This window comes from Anolis sagrei, chromosome 6 (genome assembly GCF_037176765.1).
Source record: "Anolis sagrei isolate rAnoSag1 chromosome 6, rAnoSag1.mat, whole genome shotgun sequence".
Lineage (NCBI taxonomy): Eukaryota > Metazoa > Chordata > Lepidosauria > Squamata > Dactyloidae > Anolis > Anolis sagrei.
In genome coordinates, this window is record NC_090026.1 from 132,679,174 (window position 1) to 132,702,946 (window position 23,773).

Consider the following 23,773-nt stretch of genomic DNA (forward strand, 5'->3'; position numbering starts at 1 on the left):
CCCATATGGTCAGCAAGGTCACTAGGGGAGAGGCCTTGCTGGGAAATGTTTAACACTCTGGATGGGTTTGTTTGTTTGCACCATTCTGGTGGGAACTCTGCTTGCTTTGCAGTTCAAAGGCAGCGAGCAGCTCAATTCCTGAAAAGAAGAAGCTGAAGGTTGAATGGTGAAGGTGGGAAGGACCTCCAATGTCAACAGAGCTGAAGGAGGCCCACAGCTTGTTCCACATCGTTTCAGAGAAAGCAGTCTGCAGGCTTTGCTTCTCTTGAAGATCATCTCCTTTCTGTCTCTTGTTCTTTGCTTCATCTGGACTCTAGCCGTGTCCACATCAGAGCCTTTTACAACTGTGGAGTCATTGTTCTCACTCCCCTCATTTGGCAACCTTGAAATCATGTGTTTTGGAACTGTTTCCCTGAAAATAAGGTTATTGGATGTTTCCTTATTTGATAAAGCCCCACAGAAAAGAATTAGAGTAAAGGAAAGTCCATGAAGAAGAGACTATCTAACCCACTGTCCTGATCCTCTAACGCTCTTTGCTTCAGAAAAATGCTGCACTCGCAGAGCTCAGGCGATGTTGAATTTCAGTGTCAGTGTTGACTTTTGTGGAGAGGTGGCTGCCACGGGAGCGGAAATGGTCCACATTTTCTAATGTTACACCATTAAGTTGTATTTCTGGCATTGCAGGTGGATTGGCTGGTGCCTTCTGCTGGAAGAGCACTTTGGTTTTCTCAGTGCTCAATGACAGGCCGAGCTTCTCGTATGCTGCTGCGAACGTGTTTAGAGTGGCTTGGAGGTCTTCTGAATGTGTACAGATGACATTAGAATCATATAGAATCATTGAATATTAGAGTTGGAAGAAACCACATGGGTCATCTAGTGCAACCCCCTGCCATGCAGGAAATCAAGCACACGTATAGGGTGTAGGACAAATAGAAGAGAATAGAACAGTGGTTCTCAACCTTTCTAACACTGTGACCCCTAAATATGGTTCCTCATGTTGTGGTGACCCCAACCATAAAATTATTTTTGAGAGCGCAAGGCAGGCAAGAGAGGCTTTGCACGAGGCCAGGCCTCATGCAAAGGAGCCCTTATCATAGAATCCTAGAATCAAAGAGTTGGAAGAGACCTCTTGGGCCATCCAGTCCAACCCCATTCTGCCAAGAAGCAGGAATATTGCATTCAAATCACCCCTGACAGATGGCCATCCAGCCTCTGCTTAAAAGCCTCCAAAGGAGCCTCCACCACACTCCGGGGCAGAGAGTTCCACTGCTGAACGGCTGTCACAGTCAGGAAGTTCTTCCTCGTGTTCAGATGGAATCTCCTTTCTTGTAGTTTGAAGCCATTGTTCCACGTCCTAGTCTCCTTGCCAGCCAGCAAGAGCGTGAGGCAGGCAAGGGTAGCTTTGCGCGAATTCTGGCCTTGTGCAAAGCCTTGAGGGACGGCGGCCAAAGCCTTGGGGGGCGTGGCCAAAGGAGGTGGCCTTGCGACCCCTCTGAAATGGCCAAACAACCCCCTTGGGGGTTGCGACCCCCAGGTTAAGAACCGCTGGAATAGAAGAACTTTATTGTCATTGTACATCGCACAACAGAATTAAATGCCTTCCCCAATCACATTATATATGTACAAATTACAAAACAAAGCGCTCTCACGATTGCACAACCCCTAATACATCAGTGTGAAACCACAGAGTTCAATATAGTCACAGTTTTAGGACAAAAGCTCTCTCAGCCTACTTGTCCTTGTTTTTAATCATCCTATCCCGGCTGCCAAATGGCCACAATCCAGAAGAAGACTATCCAGGGTAAAATGGATCCTTAAGAATCCGGAAAGAGTGCTTCTGGAACATGGCCATCCAGTCCGAAAACTCTCAGCAACCCAGTGATTCCAGCCACGAAAGCCTTTGACAACACGTCCTTAAGAATATTTTGTGCTTTCTTAAGGCAGTGGGAATTATATAGTTCTTCCAGAGAGGGCGGAGGGCAACCCATAATATTTGGCACAGCTGTGCAATTGGCAAACCATACGCAGATGCCATAAGTTATCACACTCTCTGTAGCACAATGGGAGAAAGTCACCAGCAGTTTCTCATTCACTTGTTGGCTCGTTAAAAGTCTCAGATAGCACAATCTCTGCTGGGCCCTCTTAACCATCGACCGGTAATTAGAAACATGTACGACATGGAACCACCACAACAAACAACATGCGAGCGCAGGATGAAAAACATCCCGAAAGGAAATGTTTCGTAAGACCATCTGGCTTTGTGCCTTGTCAGCACCACGTGACTCCTCTGTGCAAATAATAATTCCTGTTTTTCCCTTCCAAAATCAGTTTCTTTTGTGGCGTGAGAGATTGCGACACTTTCTGGACATCCAGCACTTGGGTGGTCAGGCTGTGGACCCATTGACGACCAGCAGACGCCTCCCCCGTCCATCGGTAGCTGCACGTCTGTCTAGAAGACAACACCAGGTGGCCTTTGCTCATCCCTCTCTTTCATCTGCTGGACGCAGAATCGATCACCAGATAACCGCCTCTGAGGGAAGAAGAGGAATCCACCCCGAAGGCCCAAGTTAATCACCGACCAAGCTCAACAGCGGCGAGGGAAGCCCAGGCACCCAGGCTCAGGAAACATCTGCTTGGGAGGATGAAGTGGCTGCTGGCCTTATGCGGGGGCCTCCTGGCTCTGGCCGGGGCCAACCAGTCCCCTGCCCAGCAACGGGCGCTGGACATTGTGCTGGAGTACTTCCACGGCCGGAGCTTCGTGCAGTCGGTCTTCAAGGAACAAGTTGTGACAGAAGTCGCCAAGGAGGTGAGGAAGACCCTTCGTAAAAAGGGATGAGGGGCCTGAAGGGAGGGCAGGGGGCTTCCCAAAAGGAAAAAAGCCTCTTGAAATCCTATCTCGAGGAAAGCAGCACCAAGGGAACAATGGCTGGGAAGGAAGGAAGGAAGGAAGGAAGGAAGGAAGGAAGGAAGGAAGGAAGGAAGGAAGGAAGTCAAGGCTTGCAGAACAGCAGAAGAGGACCAATATCACTCTGTAGTAGACTCTACTTGGAAAAGGAAGGAAGGAAGGAAGTCAAGGCTTGCAGGACGGCAGAAGAAGACCAACATTACTCTGTAGTAGACTCATATTCAGCTTATGGTCTACTTGGAAAAGGAAGGAAGGAAGGAAAGAAGGAAGGAGGGAAAGAAGGAAGTCAAGGCTTGCAGGACAGCAGAAGAAGACCAACATCACTCTGTAGTAGACTCCTGTTCAGCTTATGGTCTACTTGGAAAAGGAAGGAAGTCAAGGCTTGCAGGACAGCAGAAGAAGACCAATATCACTCTGTAGTAGACTCATGTTCAGCTTGTGGTCTACTTGGAATAGAAGGAAGGAAGGAAGGAAAGAAGGAAGTCAAGGCTTGCAGGACGGCAGAAGAAGACCAACATTACTCTCTAGTAGACTCGTATTCAGCTTATGGTCTACTTGGAAAAGGAAGGAAGGAAGGAAGTCAAGGCTTGCAGGACAGCAGAAGAAGACCAACATCACTCTGTAGTAGACTCATGTTCAGCTTATGGTCTACTTGGAAAAGGAAGGAAGGAAGGAAGTCAAGGCTTGCAGGACAGCAGAAGAAGACCAACATCACTCTGTAGTAGACTCATGTTCAGCTTATGGTCTACTTGGAAAAGGAAGGAAGTCAAGGCTTGCAGGACAGCAGAAGAAGACCAACATTACTCGGTAGTAGACTCATATTCAGCTTATGGTCTACTTGGAATAGGAAGGAAGGAAGGAAGGAAGGAAGGAAGGAAGGAAGTCAAGGCTTGCAGGACAGCAGAAGAAGACCAACATCACTCTGTAGTAGACTCATGTTCAGCTTATGGTCTACTTGGAAAAGGAAGGAAGTCAAGGCTTGCAGGACAGCAGAAGAAGACCAACATTACTCTGTAGTAGACTCATATTCAGCTTATGGTCTACTTGGAATAGGAAGGAAGGAAGGAAGGAAGGAAGGAAGGAAAGAAGGAAGGCAAGGCTTGCAGGACAGCAGAAGAAGACCAACATCACTCTGTAGTAGACTCATGTTCAGCTTATGGTCTACTTGGAGAAGGAAGGAAGGAAGGAAGGAAGGAAGGAAGGAAGGAAGGAAGTCAAGGCTTGCAGGACAGCAGAAGAAGACCAACATTAATCTGTAGTAGACTCATATTCAGCTTGTGGTCTACTTGGAATAGAAAGGAAGGAAGGAAAGAAGGAAGGAAGGAAGGAAAGAAGGAAGTCAAGGCTTGCAGGACAGCAGAAGAAGACCAACATCACTCTGTTGTAGACTCATTTTCAGCTTATGGTCTACTTGGAAAAGGAAGGAAGGAAGGAAGTCAAGGCTTGCAGGACAGCAGAAGAAGACCAACATCACTCTGTAGTAGACTCATGTTCAGCTTATGGTCTACTTGGAATAGGAAGGAAGTCAAGGCTTGCAGGACAGCAGAAGAAGACCAACATTACTCTCTAGTAGACTCATATTCAGCTTATGGTCTACTTGGAATAGGAAGGAAGGAGGGAAGGAAGGAAGGAAGGAAGTCAAGGCTTGCAGGACAGCAGAAGAAGACCAACATCACTCTGTAGTAGACTCATGTTCAGCTTATGGTCTACTTGGAAAAGGAAGGAAGTCAAGGCTTGCAGGACAGCAGAAGAAGACCAACATTACTCTGTAGTAGACTCATATTCAGCTTATGGTCTACTTGGAATAGGAAGGAAGGAAGGAAGGAAGGAAGGAAGGAAGGAAGGAAGTCAAGGCTTGCAGGACAGCAGAAGAAGACCAACATCACTCTGTAGTAGACTCATGTTCAGCTTATGGTCTACTTGGAATAGGAAGGAAGGAAGGAAGGAAGGAAGGAAGTCAAGGCTTGCAGGACAGCAGAAGAAGACCAACATTAATCTGTAGTAGACTCATATTCAGCTTATGGTCTACTTGGAATAGGAAGGAAGGAAAGAAGGAAGGAAGTCAAGGCTTGCAGGACAGCAGAAGAAGACCAACATTAATCTGAAGTAGACTCATGTTCAGCTTATTGTCTACTTGGAATAGGAGGGAAGGAAGAAAGGAAGTCAAGGCTTGCAGGACAGCAGAAGAAGACCTACATCACTCTGTAGTAGACATGTTCAGCTTATGGTCTACTTGGAATAGGAAATAAGGAAGGAAGTCAAGGCTTGCAGGACTTGAGGTTCTTCTACAGCACTGGCATATAACTCCAAACTCTTATATCAGGCATGGGCAAACTTGGGCCCTCCCTCCAGATGTTTTGGAATAAGAAGGAATACTGGCTGTTAGGAACTATGGGAGGTAAAGTCCAAAACACCTGGAGGGAGGGCCCAATTTTGCCCATGCCTGACTGATATGCAGGAGATATTCTGTACAAAAATGGAATCATAATGTTTTTAGAACTACGACTCCTAAATCCCCGAGTTGCAGTATGGTCTTCTGGGACTTGTGGTCCAAATTAGTCACTTTTCTAAGTTTTGTTTCAATGACAATTTGCACGCACTGTTTTAATGCTCTAACCTGGGTCTTGTTTGCTCGCAGGAGTCTTCAACCGGGACCTACATCCACCTGGAAGTTGAACTTGCTCAGACGCACTGCAGGAAGCAGCGGAGGGCACAAAACTGCCCGGTCAAAGCAGGAGGGGTGAGACAAAAGCCACTTTATCGCAGAGTACCTCCTGCATATAGATGCCGTTTTACCCTCTGTATGAGTGGTTCTTAACTTGTGGGCCACAGACCACCGGTGGGCTGTATGGACAAAAATCTGGTCTGTGTGCCTTCTTCCTCTTTATTTATTTTACCTCCGCTCCTATATATATATATATATATATATATATATATATTAGTGATTTTCTTTCCAAACAATAAAAACGGGGTTGGGGGGGGGGAGGCGAGGGGGGATAGGGGGGGAATAGGGAAAGCCGGGGAAGTGAGGGTGGGGGTACACAAGTGGGGATAGAGAACATTGGTGGTGGTGGGGGGGGGGGAGTTCTTCTGTCTCTCTTCATATAAATATTTCCAGTAGGCGCGTCACAGGCGCGCTTGGCGGGGATGAGAGACAGGGCCTTCTCAGTGGTGGCCCCTCGGCTATGGAATGCCTTGCCGGCAGACATCAGACAGGCACCTTCGTTGCTGACGTTTCGGAGAATGGTCAAGACCTGGCTGTACGAACAAGCGTTTGGCTAAGCAATGCAACTAATTAAGGAAGTCGGTAAATGGAACATAGGAACGGCACAACGACTATGAGAACGGATCCGATTTCAATTAAGATGCTATATATGTTGTTTGTTGATTTGTCCTGTCTGATCGTTAATTGTTGTGGATCAACGTCGCCGATCCTGTTGTTGTACTTTCGTGTTTTAATTGCACTGTAAACCGCATTGAGTCGCCTGCTAAGGGCTGAAAAATGCGGTATAAAAATGAAGTAAATAAATAAATAAATAAATAATAGGTGATTCTTTCTTCTCTTCCTTATTTTGGCAGTGGGTCGATAGAACTTAGGTTTCTTTCTTATAGTTATTGTTGTTGATGTTGTTGCTTTGTTGTTGCGGATAATTTAAGGTTGTTACTCTATAGTTATGGGTATTTTCTTTTCTTTCAGCCAGGTACTCAAGGGTGTCCTGTCAGTCCTCTTCGTGTGTTTATTGTTTATTCTTGCTAGTATATACGTCAATTTGTCCATGCACATTATATCCATGATTTTAAGCGTCCATTCCTCTGTCCGTGGCTTAATCTCTTGCTTCCACGTCCTAGCATATACAATTCTGGCTGCTGTGATTATGTAGACAAAGAGCTTATCCTCGTTGGTGTTCCAATTTATATCTGTCATCCCCAGGAGGAAACTTTCTGGTTTGAACGGTATTCTCTTTTTTAGCACTTTTTGGCAGATCTCTGCGATCTCTTTCCAATAAGATTTTGCTGTCTCGCAGGACCACCACATATGCATAAATGTTCCTCTGTCTTTCCTGCACTTCCAACATCTGTCACTCTGATTTTCGTTAAATTTTGCAATCTTGTGTGGGGTGACATACTATTGGTAAAACATCTTGGTCCAGTTTTCCTTGAGGTCGTAAGCGTAGGTGTAGTTCATTCTTTTATTCCACAACGTTTCCCAATCTTCTAGAGGTATTGTTCTTCCTATATCTTTTGCCCACTTGATCATGCATCCCTTTATCAGATCTTTTTCTGTACTCCACACCTCCGCTCCTTTCATGCTGCCCGCCACTCCTTCCCTGTCACTGACCAGGTCAGTCCATTGTCATTCACACAAATTGGGTCTCATTCTAAATTGCTGCCTCTACTATTCTAACGCTTGGTCCCATAACCAGGTTTTGCGTTTTATTCTAAAGGATAAGAGAGAGGGGGGCAATCTCATGTCATTGGGTAGAGAGTTCCACAAGCGGGGGGCCACCACTGAGAAGGCCCTTTCTCTCATCTCCACCAGTCACATTTGTGAGGATGATGGGACTGGGAGCAGGGCCTCTCCCGTCGATCTTAGACTTCGCGATGAGCTGATGTGGTCTCTCCAATGCAGTTTTCTGAATCACCACCCCAAATAACCAAACCAAATCTAAAGTTGACCAAAAATGGATTCCTAACCCTTTTGATACTAATGTTGGAGAGTGGTCCCTGGTCAAGTGGTCGCTGGTCAAAGTGGTCTCTAGTCAAGTGCTCCCTGGTCAAAAAACGGTTGGGCACCCCTGCTTTGCACCGATCTTATCTTTCTTTGTTTACTTTCTTTGTGTAAGAATACATTTATTTTTGGAGGTCCAGTTCTCATAAATCCACCAATGGTTTACTTAACAAAGTACGTAGATGTTTGCCTGAGCATTACATCTTTCATAGAAAGTGTGGTACTGCAAGTGGAAGTAACATAAAAAAAAACATCCTTTGACGAAAGAATTGCGTGGGAGGACCAAGAGGTTTCCAGAGGCAAAATGTCTCTAGACATCTGCAGGTCCTTCAGTGTGGCCAACATCTGGCAGAACTTGACCATAGCCTTATGCTGGAGGATCTTGAGATTTCGAGAGAAGTGTTTTCTCAGGTTAAAATAAAAGTCTTTGTGGGTTGTTGTAGGTTTTTCGGGCTATATGGCCATGTTCTAGAAGCATTCTCTCCTGATGTTTCACCTGCATTTATGGCAGGCCTCCTCAGGAGGAGGCCTGCCATAGATGCAGGCGAAACGTCAGGAGAGAATGCTTCTAGAACATGGCCATATAGCCCGAAAAACCTACAACCACCCAGTGATTCTAGCCATGAAAGCCTTTGACAAAAGTTTGTGTTTATTGGTTTTTGCAGAGGTTCTACATGAAAGTGGAGAGCCAACGGCATTAGTAAAATCTAATAACAACAACAATAATATAGAGACAATATTGGTGAGATGGTGAGAATCAGAACGCAAAGGAGGAAAAGAACGGATTGTCTTGTTTGTGAGGAACGGGGAAACTAATTTTAAGAGAGTTGTTTTAATATTTTGAGAGGGAAATTAAGGAAGAGAAGAAGTGACATGACATGGTGCTCTACTCCTGGCCAGTTTGGATGGCCACCTGGTACCTCTTTTGAACGCAGTCACATTTCCCTTACCGGTTCCTTTCTCTTTCCCTTTCCCTTTCCCTTTCCCTTTCCCTTCTCTTTTCCTTTCCCCTTCCCTTCCCTTCCCTTCCCTTTCCTTCCCTTCCTTTCTCCAGAGGAGACAGATCTGCTTGGCTTGCTTCTCCTTTGACCTCAGGAGCCCAGACCACATCCTGGACAAGTCGATGCACTGCATGTCACAGAAAAGCTCAGTTTTACAGGTGAGTCTTCCTTGAATGATAGAATCACAGAGTTGGAAGGGACCCACAATAAATTCCTTGGGGAGCTTCGCCCTTTCTCCAGGTCCTGCGTGGAGGAATTCTTGATGCAGACACCCATGGATTGGGGCTGCACCCTTGCTGCTTTGGCCCAGAGGCTTGGCATCTCATCTGTGCCCTTTGGGTTGTCCCCAGGAGACGAAGAGGAGGCACGCCGAAGAGTGTGAAAAGGTCAAAAAAGCCAACGGACTGTACCTGCCGGGCCAGTTTGCCTTTTCCAGGGGGCTTCCGTGAGGCAAAGGGTGAGTACTCTGGTGCCTTTGGAGGAAGCGAAGGACCACATATGCTTGGTTGGGAAAGGGGAGCTCTAAACGTGACTTGGCCGCGGTAGTCCACGCTCTGGTTACATCCCGTTTAGACTACTGCAACGCTCTCTACGTGGGGTTGCCTTTGAAGACAGCTCGGAAGCTCCAGCCAGTCCAACGCTCGGCAGCCATGATTTTAACAGGAGCGGAGCGCAGGGAGCATACAACCCCCCTGTTGCGCCAACTCCACTGGCTACCGATCTGCTACCGGGCTGAATTCAAAGTGCTGGCGTTGGCCTTTAAAGCCCTAAACTGTTCCGGCCCAAGCTACCTATCTGACCGCATCTCTGCCTATGAACCCACCAGGACTTTGAGATCTTCCGGGGAGACCCTGCTCTCGATCCCGCCTGCTTCTCAAGCTCGGCTGGGGGGGACGAGAGATAGGGCCTTCTCGGTGGTGGCTCCTCGGCTGTGGAACGCCCTTCCTACGGACATTAGACTAGCACCATCTCTAATGGTATTCCACAAAAAGGTGAAGACCTGGATGTTTGAGCAGGCGTTTGAGTAATTTAGTGCAATCTGGTAATGGAACACAGGAATGGAACAATGGACGACGAACCTGGACTACGCTTGGATGATGAGAAGATTGCGTACGGTTGTTTTTTGTAATAATTGTGCATTGTAATGGCTTATTGGTAATTTATGGATAATGTGTTAAGTCAGTTGTTATATGTTGTATGGAACCACTGCTGTTTCTACTGTTTTTACTGTTTGTGAACCGCTGTGAGTCGCCTTCGGGCTTGAGATACAGCGGTATAGAAGCAAAGTAAATAATAATAAAATAAATAAACGGTTCCGGCCCAGCTTACCTTTCCAAACATATGTCTCCCTATGAACCAACTAAGCGCTTAAGATCGTGTGGGGAGGCCCTGCTCTCGGTCCTGCCCCTTTCGCAGGAACGAGACACAGGGCCTTCTCAGCGGTGGCCCCTCGGCTATGGAACGCCCTCCCTAGGGATATCAGATCAGCTCCCTTCCTCTTAAACATTTTGAAAGAGAGTTAAACCCTTTTTCCTAGTTCCAACAGACCTTACAACCTCTGAGGATGTTTGCCATAGATGCAGGTGAAACGTCAGGAGAGAATGCCTCTAGACCATGGCCATACAGCCCGAAAAAACCTACAACAACCCAGTAAAACCTGGCTGTTTGAGCAAGCATTTGCAGATACTCATTTAGATCCACAGAACAATTGACAATGCGACAGAAAAAATGATTTTAGCGATGAGACGCTGAGGACTTGCGTTTTATGGTTTTCATTGTTATGTTGTTTTTATATGGTCTGTTTTATATGTAATGTTTTTAACTATATTTTATGTTGTTGGGGCATTCACTGCCGGCTGTAAACTGCCTTGAGTCACCTTCGGGTTGAGAGAGGCGGTATATAAATATGGCAAATAAATAAATATTCTAATGCAGAAAGAGTACAGTAATTCCGGAGCAGAAAATTCTATAACTGGGGATTTATTTAATGCAAACTTTTCAAGCTGACTGGCACAACCTGGGGATCACAATCAGACACAGTGAAGACATCTTCCCTTGTGCTATGCTACTCTGCTGCTGAGTACGCATGCCCAGTGTGGAACACATCTCACCACGCTAAAACAGTGGATGTGGCTCTGAATGAGACATGGCGCATTATCACGGGGTGTCTGCGCCCTACACCACTGGAGAAATTACACTGCTTAACCGGTATTGCACCACCTGACATCCGCCAGGAAGTAGCAGCCAATAGTGAAAGGACCAGGGCAGAGACATCTCCGGCCCATCCCCTGTTTGGGTATCAGCCAGCGCGGCAACGTCTTAAAACAAGAAATAGTTTTCTAAGATCTACAGAGACACTTGCTGGAACACCTCAGCAAGCGAGAGTCCAAAAGTGGCAGGCTCAAACCCAGCACCTCAACCAATGGCTGATACCAGATGAGAGGCTCCCCCTGAGCACACAGAAAACTGGGCGACTTGGAAGGCGCTGAACAGACTGCACTCGGGCACCACGAGATGCAGAGCCAACCTTAAGAAATGGGGCCACAAAGTGGAATCCTTGACATGCGAGTGCGGAGAGGAGCAAACCACTGACCACCTGCTGCAATGCAACCTGAGCCCTGCCACATGCACAAGGGAGGACCTTCTTGCAGCAACACCAGAGGCACTCCAAGGGGCCAGAGACTGCTCAAAGGACATCTAATCAACTACCAAACTCACAAATTTTGTATTTTGTCTGTTTGTTTGCTTTGTTCTGTTAGAAATGTAATACAATGGTCTGTTTGCCCCTGACACGATAAATAAAAATAATAAACAATAACACCCAAGGATTTAAAAAACCTATGGCCGGGCCAAATGTAATAGTTCAAAATTTAAAAAATAAACGCTGGGCATGAACAAGGTAGGATATATCTGGTATAGGGTTTTAAAAGAAATGAGGGAGCGCAGTCAACCTAAACCAATAGTAAAGTGCATTCTGAGGACATATTGCTGTTATTTGGTCACCTGTGTCCCCATTTCCATCCGTTTGTTGTTGGGAAGGGGCTTTGTGAGAGCCTTCTTCTGGCGTAACCCTCTCTTCTCCTCCTCCTAGATGGGACCCACGTTGAGCGGGATCTAGTTATGGACGTAAACAGAGAGCGATCCAGTCTCGGCACCACAGGAGCAAAGCCACACACACCTGAAGCTTCTTCTCCCATTGACAGCTCTTTCTTAATTAAGCCTGACGCTGGGATTTTCTATTTTCCCCCCTTTATACCCACAATAAAATGGTATCACCCCATTCATGATGTGTAGTTACTCCAAGGGGAATTCCTAGACTGCGATGATGCAACCATCTTCCCTTCCCAATTTTTTCTCAGAGGCTCAGAAACTTGGTTAAAGGTTTTTGTGAGATTTTTTTTTCTGGGGGAAGCAAACGGATCCTTGGCCTGTTAGAGACCCTAAATTGGGTCTTCTTAGGTCCACATCCCGGGAGCACGTAAGGAAGGAGACAGTCCCAAAAAAAGATCAAAAAACAAGGTTTATTTTAGTTTCTTCATGAAGAAGATGGACAGCCTGGCAGCATATGCAGATGCTACCCTTCTGCTGCCCCCCCCCCCCCGGGCTTTTGTACACCGTTATATATACCCTCAAGTAAACAAGAACATTTTTTTGGTCATGGAAAGTATTCTCTTTCTAGCCCTTCTCCCTCGACCTTTTGATGGGAAGTACCTTCTTGTACCTGCAGACTTTGCGCTTAACCACAACCTTTGGCTTAACCACAACACGACTACTTCCTATGTAAGCTTAAACTTTGTATGACTTCTACATATCCCATCTTGTTTCTTAAAATCATTTTCTTCCTTGTTGCTCCTTTTCTACAGAGAAAGGGTATATTTCTCTTTTGCTGTTAATTTCATTCAAAGCCCCTTGCTTAGCATTTGCAAATTTCACTCCAAGACCCTTTCAGGCCCAGGACTGAAGGATATGAGAAGGGGAAGGTAGAAGCTCACGGACAGGCATCAGCTCACAAAAATTCTCAAGTGGATAACTATGAGTGCCAGAATCCAGATTTCTAGGACAGAATTAAAGCCTTCATGATGGGCCTGTGATGTCTCTTCCAGTTCTATCCTTCCCTAATTCTCTGATTCCGACAACCAAGGAAACACAACATTTCTCTTTCTTTCTCCCACCCTGGACCTTCCACAGATATATAAACCTCACTTGCCTAGTTTCCAACAGACCCCTCAACCTTTGAGGAGGCCTGCCGTAGATGTGGGTGAAACATCAGGAGAGAATGCTTCTGGAACATGGCCAGACAGCCTGGAAAACTCGCAGTAACCCAAATATAAAATTGGTCAGCTCTTTAGCCCATATTGCCTATTAAATGTCTTGTTGAAGATGGCATATGTTCTGTATCAGAAACTAGAGCTGATGTGGTCTATCCAATGCAGTTTTCTGAATCGGCACCCCAAATAACCAAACTAAAATGGACCAAAAACTGATTCGTAACTCTTTTGGTACTAAGGTTGGAAAGTAGGCATGTGTGATCCATGGTTCTAAATGGTTCTAAAGTACTTACAAAACTAGGGGGTGCTGGTGCTTTGCTTCTAAAGTGTTTCTAAAGTTCTGGTGGTGAAAATTTCAGATCGCTAACGAAACTTTCCAAATTTTATTATTGTTTTGTTAGTGGTGATTTTTATGACAGAACCAATTAAGAACTGCAATTTATAATGAAACTTTGAAAGTTTTGTTAGAGTTCTCAAATGTTCACCACCATAACATTAGAAACGGTTCAGAAGCAAAGCACCAGCTTTAGAAACACTTTAGAAGCAAAGCACCAGTTTTAGAAACACTTCAAAAGCAAAGTGTCAGCTTTAGAAACACTTTAAAAGCAAAGGACTAGCTTTAGAAACACTTTAGGAGCAAAGCACCAGCTTTAGAAACACTTTAGAACAGTGGTTCTCAACCTGGGGTCCCAGATATTTTTGGCCTTCAACTCCAAGAAATCCAAACAGCTGATAAACTGGCCAAAACACCTGGGGACCCACAGGTTGAGAACCACTGCTTTAGAAGCAAAGCACCATCTTTAGAAACACGTTAGAAGCAAAGAACCAGCTATAGAAACACTTTAGAAGCAAAGCACCATCTTTAGAAACACGTTAGAAGCAAAGCACCAGCTTTAGAAACACTTTAGAAGCAAAGCACCAGTTTTAGGAGCACTTTAGAAGCAAAACACCAGCTTTAGAAATGCTCTAGAAGCAAAGCACCAGCTTTAGAAACACTTTAGAAGCAAAGCACCAGCTTTAGGAGCACTTTAGAAGCAAAGCACCAGCTTTAGGAGCACTTTAGAAGTGAAGGACCAGCTTTAGGAGCACTTTAGAAGCAAAGCACCAGCTTTAGGAGCACTTTAGAAGTGAAGGACCAGCTTTAGGAGCACTTTAGAAGTGAAGGACCAGCTTTAGGAGCACTTTAGAAGCAAAGCACCAGCTTTAGGAGCACTTTAGAAGTGAAGCACCAGTTTTAGAAACACTTGAGAAGCAAAGCACCAGTTTTAGAAACACGTTAGAAGCAAAGCACCAGCTTTAGAAACACTTTAGAAGCAAAGCACCAGTTTTAGGAGCACTTTAGAAGCAAAACACCAGCTTTAGAAATGCTCTAGAAGCAAAGCACCAGCTTTAGAAACACTTTAGAAGCAAAGCACCAGCTTTAGGAGCACTTTAGAAGCAAAGCACCAGCTTTAGGAGCACTTTAGAAGTGAAGGACCAGCTTTAGGAGCACTTTAGAAGTGAAGGACCAGTTTTAGAAACACTTGAGAAGCAAAGCACCAGTTTTAGAAACACGTTAGAAGCAAAGCACCAGCTTTAGAAACACTTTAGAAGCAAAGCACCAGTTTTAGGAGCACTTTAGAAGCAAAACACCAGCTTTAGAAATGCTCTAGAAGCAAAGCACCAGCTTTAGAAACACTTTAGAAGCAAAGCACCAGCTTTAGGAGCACTTTAGAAGCAAAGCACCAGCTTTAGGAGCACTTTAGAAGTGAAGGACCAGCTTTAGGAGCACTTTAGAAGTGAAGGACCAGTTTTAGAAACACTTGAGAAGCAAAGCACCAGTTTTAGAAACACGTTAGAAGCAAAGCACCAGCTTTAGAAACACTTTAGAAGCAAAGCACCAGCTTTAGGAGCACTTTAGAAGTGAAGGACCAGCTTTAGGAGCACTTTAGAAGTGAAGGACCAGCTTTAGGAGCACTTTAGAAGCAAAGCACCAGCTTTAGGAGCACTTTAGAAGTGAAGCACCAGTTTTAGAAACACTTGAGAAGCAAAGCACCAGTTTTAGAAACACTTGAGAAGCAAAGCACCAGTTTTAGAAACACTTGAGAAGTGAAGGACCAGCTTTAGAAACACTTTAGAAGCAGAACACCAGCTTTAGAAACACTTTAGAAGCGAAGGACCAGTTTTAGAAACAGTTTAGAAGCAAAGCACCAATTTTAGAAACACTTTAGAAGCAAAGCACCAGCGCCCTCTAGTTTTATAAGTACTTTAGAACCGTTTAGAACCATGGATGGCACATGCCTATTGGAGAGGGGTCCCTGGTCAAGTGGTTTGTTGGTCAAAGTAGTCCCTGGTCAAAAAAAGGTTGGGGACCACTGCTTTAGGGACACCCCACCTGGGACAGGTTTCAGTCTGGAAGGAGAGCTCTGGGATCACCACACGGTGCTGAGGCAGGAGGCTACTCAATGAAGAAGGTCGAGAAAAGCAAAGGCAGCTGCAGATTGAGAAACACCAGGTTTATTTCACAGTCACGACAGTTGAAGTGGTATGAAACCGATGCAACAGTGCAATGAGGGCTGAGGGTATTTGTGGCTCACTTTCTTGACACAACACAACTCCTCTCTTTCTGCCCCTGAAAAGGTCCACTCGTAAATTCAAAAGAGAGGCCAAGAATCAAGCATTCAGTCCCCAGGTTTAGTAAGTGGTATTTCCAGAAATGGAAGCCGTGTGGGTTGGGAACACTGGGAGAATGCACATTGTACACAACGACAGTGCTACAATTCCCTTTAGCTTCACCCCATTGAGTTTGGAGATTTGTAGTCCGATGAAAGAGTCATTAAAGCTCCCAGGTAGAGAATCTGAAGCATCTCAGGAAACAACAAATCCCAGAATTGCAGAGGATGGATTCCAAGTAGCATAAAACGTATATAAGTGTGTCATGTGTCTACATCTATTGTGGTTTTGTGCTGAAGTGTTATACAAGAACGTCCAAAAAGACCCACATCCTTTGTGAGCCAAGCTGTCACAAAGGATGTTGTGATCAGCCTATTTTTTAACAAAGTCCAAGGGTGTGACCTAAAGATCTGGGCACATTGTGGACTTGGGCATGGTTATTGCCATCCTGTCTTGGACTTCCAGGAAGCCCTGTCTCGGACTTCCGGGAAGCCCTGTCTTGGACTTCCGGGAAGCCCTGTCTTGGACTTCCGGGAAACCCTGTCTTGGACTTCCGGGAAACCCTGTCTTGGACTTCCGGGAAGCCCTGTCTTGGACTTCCGGGAAGCCCTGCCTTGGACTTCCGGGAAGCCCTGTCTTAGACTTCCAGGGAGCCCTGTCTTGGACTTCCAGGGAGCCCTGTCTCGGACTTCCGGAAAGCCCTGCCTCGGACTTCCGGGAAGCCCTGCCTCGGACTTCCGGGAAGCCCTGTCTCGGACTTCCGGGAAGCCCTGTCTCAGGGACTTCCGGGAAGCCCTGTCTCAGGGACTTCCGGGAAGCCCTGTCTCAGGGACTTCCGGGAAGCCCCGTCTCGGACTTCCGGGAAGCCCCGTCTCGGACTTCCGGGAAGCCCCGTCTCAGGGACTTCCGGGAAGCCCCGTCTCAGGGACTTCCGGGAAGCCCCGTCTCAGGGACTTCCGGGAAGCCCCGTCTCAGGGACTTCCGGGAAGCCCCGTCTCAGGGACTTCCGGGAAGCCCCGTCTCAGGGACTTCCGGGAAGCCCCGTCTCAGGGACTTCCGGGAAGCCCCGTCTCAGGGACTTCCGGGAAGCCCCGTCTCAGGGACTTCCGGGAAGCCCCGTCTCAGGGACTTCCGGGAAGCCCCGTCTCAGGGACTTCCGGGAAGCCCCGTCTCAGGGACTTCCGGGAAGCCCCGTCTCAGGGACTTCCGGGAAGCCCCGTCTCAGGGACTTCCGGGAAGCCCCGTCTCAGGGACTTCCGGGAAGCCCCGTCTCAGGGACTTCCGGGAAGCCCCGTCTCAGGGACTTCCGGGAAGCCCCGTCTCAGGGACTTCCGGGAAGCCCCGTCTCAGGGACTTCCGGGAAGCCCTGTCTCGGACTTCCGGGAAGCCCTGTCTCGGACTTCCGGGAAGCCCTGTCTCGGACTTCCGGGAAGCCCTGTCTCGGACTTCCGGGAAGCCCTGTCTTGGACTTCCGGGAAGCTCTGTCTTGGACTTCCGGGAAGCTCTGTCTTGGACTTCCGGGAAGCTCTGTCTTGGACTTCCAGAAAGCCCTGTCTTGGATTTCCAGAAAGCCCTGTCTTGGATTTCCAGGAAGTCCTATCCTGCGATGGGAAGAACCCGAGAAGAGCTTGGCCCCTTCCACATAGTCCTTTTGAGCTGGGACAGGTTGGGAACGAAGTCATTGAGAAATGGGTTGGCCAATACCAAGGAGAAGACCTGGAGGCCCGAGAACAGTTCAGAACAGGTAGGAGCTGGAGTCGGGGCGGATGTTGAGGGCGCGCTCGGCCTGGGAGATGGTGTCGTCGGCCCGCTTGCTCAGCTCCCGGCATTCCTGGAGGGCCTCGCTGAACTGCTTGTAGGCCTCCTCCACGATGGAGCTCCTCCTGGCCGGGCGGACATCCCAGTAGCCCTCCTCCACCCAGGGCTTGCTCAGGCTGCTCAGCTCCGCGTGGCCGGCCCGGCTGGGGCTGTGGAAGCGCTTCAGGGAGTTGTCCAGGTCCTTGCAGAGCTGGTAGAGCTCGCTGCCCCGGCCGGAGACCCTCTCCCCATCGATGACCTTGACCCCGGGGAACATCTCCGCGATGGCGGCGCGGTACCCGGGGGAGGCGCAGAAGGGGTTGCTGAGGCGCCCCATGGGGTTGGCGAAGCGCATGTTCTCCAGGTGCCGAAGCCCCGTCAGGCACTGGAGATGCTGGACACCACCGAGAAGGTTGCCGGCCGCGTTGAGGCTCTGGAGGTTCTCGCAGCCGGCCAGGGGCTCCAGGCTGGAGACGCGGTTGGAGGAGATGTTGAGGACGGCCAAGGCCTTGAGCGAGGAGAGCGGGCCCAGGTGGGAGATGGCGTTCCCGGAGAGGTCCAGCCACTCCAGGCTGGCACACTCCCCCAGGCAGCCCAAGTCCGAGATGCCCAGGCCGCGCAGCTTCAGCAGCAGGATGGACTCCAGGTCAAACTCTCCCGTCTTGGCTTTCAGCAGCTGGGAGGTGATCCTCACGTTCTCAGCCGCCTCCTCGCCTTTCTCCATCTTCGGCACTGTAACTGGGGCTACACTAGAAAGCAGAAAGAAAGGCACACTCTCTCTTCCTTCAACTCCGTAGCACCTTGACCATTTCACAGCCAACACTGACTATCAGCCTGGAGTGCGTCTGATCCTTGATCCTTTGACTCTGCAGACGGCGCTTCCTCTGCCCTAAATAGGAATCACAAAGGGCGACATGGTGCTTGTCACTGAAGCTTCTGGAAAGGAGAAAAAAATTATTATTTATTTATTTACTATATTTATATCCCAACTTTCTTGCCCCCAAAGGTGACTCAAGGCGACTTAGTAGGTAAAGGTTTCCCCCTGACATTAAGTCCAGTCGTGCTCAACTCTGGTGCTCATCTCCATTTCTTAAATCAAGAAATAGTTTTCTAAGATCTACAGAGACACTCGTTTGAACACCCCAGCAAGCAAGAGTCCAAAAGTGGCAGGCTCAAACCCAGAACCTCAACCAATGGCTGATACCCAATGAGAGACTCCCCCCTGGGCACACAGAGGACTGGGCGACTTGGAAGCCGCTGAACAGACTGCGCTCTGGCACCACGAGATGCAGAGCCAATCTTAGGAAATGGGGCCACAAAGTGGAGTCTGCAACATGCGAGTGTGGAGAAGAGCAAACCACTGACCACCTGCTGCAATGCAACCTGAGCCCTGCCACATGCACAATGGAGGACCTTCTTGCACTCCAAGTGGCCAGATACTGGTCAAAGGACATCTAATCAACTACCAAGCTTGCAAACTTTGTGTTTTGTTTGTTTGTTAAAAATGCAATACAACTGTTTTGTTTGCTCCTGACACGATAGATAAATAAATCTCCATTTCTAAGCCAAAGAGCTGGCATTGTCCGTAGACACCTCCAAGGTCATGTGGCTGCTGGCATGACTGCAAGTACCTATTGATCTACTCACATTTGCATGCTTTCAAACTGCTAGGTTGGCAGAAGTTAGGTCTAACAGTGGGAGCTCACCCCGCTCCCTGGATTCAAACTGATAACCTTTTGTATTGTCGAAGGCTTTCATGGCCGGAATCCCTCAGTTCTTGTGGGTTTTTTCGGGCTATATGGCCATGTTCTAGAGGCATTTCTCCTGACGTTTCGCCTGCATCTATGGCAAGCATCCTCAGAGGTGAGGTCTGAGGTGAGGACCTCACCTCTGAGGATGCTTGCCATAGATGCAGGCGAAACGTCAGGAGAAATGCCTCTAGAACATGGCCATATAGCCCGAAAAAACCCACAAGAACTGAGTGATAACCTTTTGGTCAGCAAGTTCAGCAACTCAGCAGTTTAACGCACTCTGCCACCATATTGTTATGTATTGTTGCCTGCATCTGGCATTTGGGAGCGCTTTGGTGTGCCGCCCCGAGTCCCTTTGGGGAGATGGTGGTGGTGGGGTACAAATAAAGATTATTATTATTATTATTATTATTATTATTATTATTATTATTAAGGTGTAGGCCCAGCCGGGGCCACCTGACGCATGCAAGGAATATTGGCAGACCGGGCCGACGAGGAAGAGAAATGCAAATGCAAAATCTATGACAAGAGTTTGCTTCCGCAGATAAACAGATGAGTGCATCTGTTTATCTGTGGCCTTGGCACAATTGAACTATTTTGATTGCTAAGCTGCTTTGGGTCCTGGTTTTGGGGAGAAAGGCTGGATCTACACCACGCATGGGCCAGTGTTGTCCATTGACACCTCCAAGGTCATGACTGCATGGAACGCTGTTACCTTCCCACCGGAGTGGTACCTATTGATATACTCACATTTACATGCTTTCAAACTGCTAGGTTGGCAGAAGCTGAGGTTGACAGCAGGAGCTCACACCACTCCTCGAATTCAAACCTGTGACCTTTTGGTCAACGAGTTTAGCAGTTTGCCGCTTTAACCCACTGTGTCACCGGGGGCTCCCAGAAATACCGTAAACAAACAAACAAACAAACAAAAAAACATGAGCCAACAATGTGATGTGGCGGCAAAAAAAGCCAGTGGGATTTTGGCCTGCATCCAGAGGAGCATAGTGTCTAGATCCAGGGAAGTCATGCTCCCCATGCTCTATTCTGCTTTGGTTAGACCACTTTACCTGGAATATTGTGTCCAATTCTGGGCACCACAATTCAAGAGAGATATTGACTCTAAGCTTGAATGTGTCCAGAGAAAGAGGGCGACTCAAATGATCAAGGGTCTGGAGAACAAGCCCTATGAGGAGCGGTTTAAGGAGCTGGGCATGTTTAGCCTGAAGAAGAGAAGGCTGAGAGGAGATATGATGAGGGCCATTAATAAATATGTGAGAGGAAGCCACAGGGAGGAGGAGGGAGCAAGCTTGTTTCTTGCTTCCCTGGAGACTAGGACGCGGAACAATGGCTTCAAACTACAAGAGAGGAGATTCCACCTGAACATGAGGAAGAACTTCCTGACTGTGAGAGCTGTTCAGCAGTGGAACTCTCTGCCCCGGAGTGTGGTGGAGACTCCTTTGGAAGCTTTTAAACAGGAGCTGGATGGCCATCTGTCAGGGGTGATTTGAATGCAATATTCCTGCTTCTTGGCAGAATGGGGTTGGACTGGATGATGGCCCAGCAGGTCTCTTCCAACTCTTTGATTCTAGGATTCTAGGATTCTATCCCTCCATCATATCTGTCGCACCTCAGAATAGATTCTCCTTGCTGAAATCACCAGAACTGCACACAGACTGGTCTTTGTAGTTTATTAAAAAGTAAAAGATGAAAAGTTTAAGAAGCAAGAAGTGTTACAAAGATCAATTAAACAAAGCAGAATTCCAAAGGGCACCAACGAAACAAAGTCCCAGGAGAACATGACAAAATCCCAAGACCATGGACACAGGAAAACGAGCACAAGCTGCTTGGTTGAGCGAGAAGTTGCTCTGTCAAAGGTTTGTTTTCAAACACACAGCTTAATACCTTTTGCAAAACATGGAAGGCGTTTCTTTGGCCTCTGACCTCCTTCTTGTTGGCTATTCTCACACTCCTTCGAACTCTGAATTCCAAACGGTCAGCCTGATCTAAGCTTCTTGTTTCCTCAAGGTCAGGCTGCTCGTTGGTGTCAGCCTGGTTGCCTTCCTGCTTACTATCAGGCTGAGAACTCTCCTCCTTTTCTGAGTCAATTTGCACCTGGCTAGTTTCAGTATCAAAAACATCATTCCCTGCTGTGGGAAACTGAACTTGCACACACCCTTTTCCTCATTGTCTACAACAGGGACATTTTGAACCTGATTGTGAACCTGAATCCCATCATCCTCGCCAGAGTCACTCTGAGACCCCATCTGAGTCACAACACTATCTGTCTGTGTCTGTGGTTCCAGCTGAGTCACAACAATATATTGCAATAAACCAGTGTTTCTCAACCTGGGGGTTGGGACCCCTGTGGGGCTTGTGAGGGGGTGTCAGAGGGGTCACCAAAGACCATAAGAAAACATAGTATTTTCTCTTTGTCATGGGTGTTCTGTGTGGGAAGTTTGGTCCAAGTCTATCATTGGTGGGATTCAGAATGCTATTTCATTGTAGGTGAACTATAAATCCCAGTAACTACAACTCCCAAATATCAATGTCTATTCCCCCCAAACTCCATCTGTGTCCATATTTGGGCATATGGAGTATTTGTGCCAAGTTTGGTCCAGCTCCATCATTGTTTGAGTCCACAGTGCTCTCTGGATGTAGGTGAACTACAACTCCCAAACTCAAGGTCAATGCCCCCCCCCAAACCCTTCCAATACTTTCTGTTGGTCATGGGAGTTCCGTGTGCCAAGTTTAGTTCCATTCAATCATTGATGGAGTACAGAATGCTCTTTGATTATAGGTGAACTATAAATCCCAGCAACTACAACTCCCAAATGACAAAATCATAAGTTTTGAGTGATGGTCACTCCTTTTGTTGTGAGACGTTTTGTTGTCAAATTTGTTGTGATTTCGTTCATTGGTTCTTTTGTTTTTAAGGTACTCATTATGCACAGAGCATATATAGATGATGATGATGATTATGAATATTATTATGCTCTTTTCTCTTGAGTGACACCCAAAACAGCATATTCGGAAGCACAGAGAGTGCCAAACGCATCATCCTTCCATCATATAGTGCAATAAACCATGGCTTTCTGTCTCCTTTCTCCATCCCCACCATCACCCTCGGCTTGCAGCATCCTGTCTCCACGGTAACCTGGACCAGAGCTATCCCCATCATTGCCCAGGGCCCTGGTTTTGATATTGAGGCAGGGATACTGTCCTGCCCCTTTAAGAGAGGTGCCGAAGATTGGATTTCAGCAGGTGTGGCACCTTACCTGGCTGCCTGAGATGCCACACCTGCAGAATCCCCCTCCTTTTCTAACTGTAAAGGCACCTAGCCATGCTCAGTTGTGGTGCCCCTCTTACCCTTCTGGATGCTGCCTCTCCTCTTCCTCTTCCTCCTCTTCTCCATTTCCTCTCGCCTTCTGCTCTGCCAGGTCCTTCCCAGTTTAGGAACCCAGTCCTTGTTGCCACAGCAACCTGCAGTTGTGTGTTGCTGCAACACAGCAGCCGCAACCGCCGCAGCCGCCGCCACGGAGACAGGCCTGGCCACAATTAAAGGGGCCGCACCACAGCCAGGGCTGGGTTGGGGGTCTGCAGAAGGCAGGAGGGGTTTCTGCTCAGTGGCTCCTTGGCCGCTTTGGCATCGCTTTTCCAAAGGCACATACAAACACGTACACAACTTAGCCTCATTCCTTCCAAATCTCACTCCGAAATCCACATTCTCTTGAGCCAATCTCCCTTTGGAACCTGGCCAAGTCCTTGTGGCTTTGCCTTCTTCATTTTCCCACCCTGCTCCTTTCTCTCCCGCATGTGTCTAAAACCTCTATTTTTCTGAAATGCGCCTTGAGCCATATTTGGAATCTGTCTGGATTGTTAACAGCGGAGAGAGCGTGCTGCGTCCAAAAATGAACCCACGGCGCATACGGATATGTCTTGTGTTTTGTCTCTTGGAAGTAAACACAGGCGGGAGCTCAGATTCCTTCTGCAAACAGAGATAAGCAGCTCCAAACACAAACAGGGCCAAATGCCGGGACACACACAGAGCGCGTGGAACGGGAGACTTTCAGCTCAGTGGAAGCCAAGCAACCAGCACTCTCAAGCAACCAGCAAATAAATAAACAAATATTTTTCAAACCCCCTTTCAATAAAAAATTAAAATATATTTTGCATTGTTTGCAAACTGTGCATTGGCCCCCGAGTCATTGCCACGCATTGCACAACGTGGCTATTCCACATAGAGATTGCATGCTGCTGGCTTTACGTCTCCATACATGTGTAATTATTCTAGATTTCTTCCTCTTCAGGAACAGTTTTGAAGGAGAGGGTTTTTCAACAATGAGCCAGGTGCTCTTGTATTGTCGAAGGCTTTCATGGCTGGAATCACTGGGTTGTTGTAGGTTTTCTCGGGCTATATGGCCATGGTCTAGAGGCATTCTCTCCTGACGTTTCGCCTGCATCTATGGCAAGCATCCTCAGAGGTTGTGAGCTCTGTTGGAACTAGGGAAAAGGGTTTATATATCTGTGGAATGACCAGGGTGGGACAAAGGACTCTTGTCTGCTGGAGCTAGGTGTGAATATTTCAACTGACCACCTTGATTAGCATTTGATGGCCTGGCAGTTGTTTGGTGTGGCTTGTTAATGCCTGGGGAAAACTTTTCTTGAGAGGT

General features: G+C 47.4%; 2 protein-coding genes across 2 annotated transcripts; one reads left to right on the top strand and one right to left on the bottom strand.

Moving 5' to 3' along the window:
• The first annotated feature begins 2,294 nt into the window (after nt 1-2,294).
• RARRES2 (retinoic acid receptor responder 2) lies at nt 2,295-11,915 on the top strand. Its single transcript, XM_060782793.2, has 5 exons — nt 2,295-2,806; nt 5,544-5,645; nt 8,689-8,793; nt 8,986-9,092; nt 11,727-11,915. The coding sequence occupies exons 1-4, from the start codon at nt 2,642-2,644 to the stop codon at nt 9,082-9,084; spliced, it is 471 nt and encodes a 156-aa protein (XP_060638776.2). The 5' UTR covers nt 2,295-2,641; the 3' UTR covers nt 9,085-9,092; nt 11,727-11,915.
• Nucleotides 11,916-16,911: 4,996 nt separating this feature from the next.
• Nucleotides 16,912-23,000, bottom strand: LRRC61 (leucine rich repeat containing 61). The gene is made up of 2 exons (XM_060782790.2): nt 22,470-23,000; nt 16,912-18,288 (listed from the first exon to the last, which is right to left on the bottom strand). The coding sequence occupies exon 2, from the start codon at nt 18,074-18,076 to the stop codon at nt 17,291-17,293; it is 786 nt and encodes a 261-aa protein (XP_060638773.2). The 5' UTR covers nt 18,077-18,288; nt 22,470-23,000; the 3' UTR covers nt 16,912-17,290.
• Between the last annotated feature and the right edge of the window lie 773 nt (nt 23,001-23,773).

Bases quoted from the DNA above. Each gene is read 5' to 3' on its own strand.
- RARRES2 (XM_060782793.2), top strand. From the start codon at position 2,642: ATGAAGTGGCTGCTGGCCTTATGCGGGGGCCTCCTGGCTCTGGCCGGG. The intron at 2,807-5,543 runs GTGAGGAAGACC...GTTTGCTCGCAG, and splicing joins TGACAGAAGTCGCCAAGGAG to GAGTCTTCAACCGGGACCTA. The intron at 5,646-8,688 runs GTGAGACAAAAG...TCCTTTCTCCAG, and splicing joins GCCCGGTCAAAGCAGGAGGG to AGGAGACAGATCTGCTTGGC.
- LRRC61 (XM_060782790.2), bottom strand. From the start codon at position 18,076: ATGGAGAAAGGCGAGGAGGCGGCTGAGAACGTGAGGATCACCTCCCAG.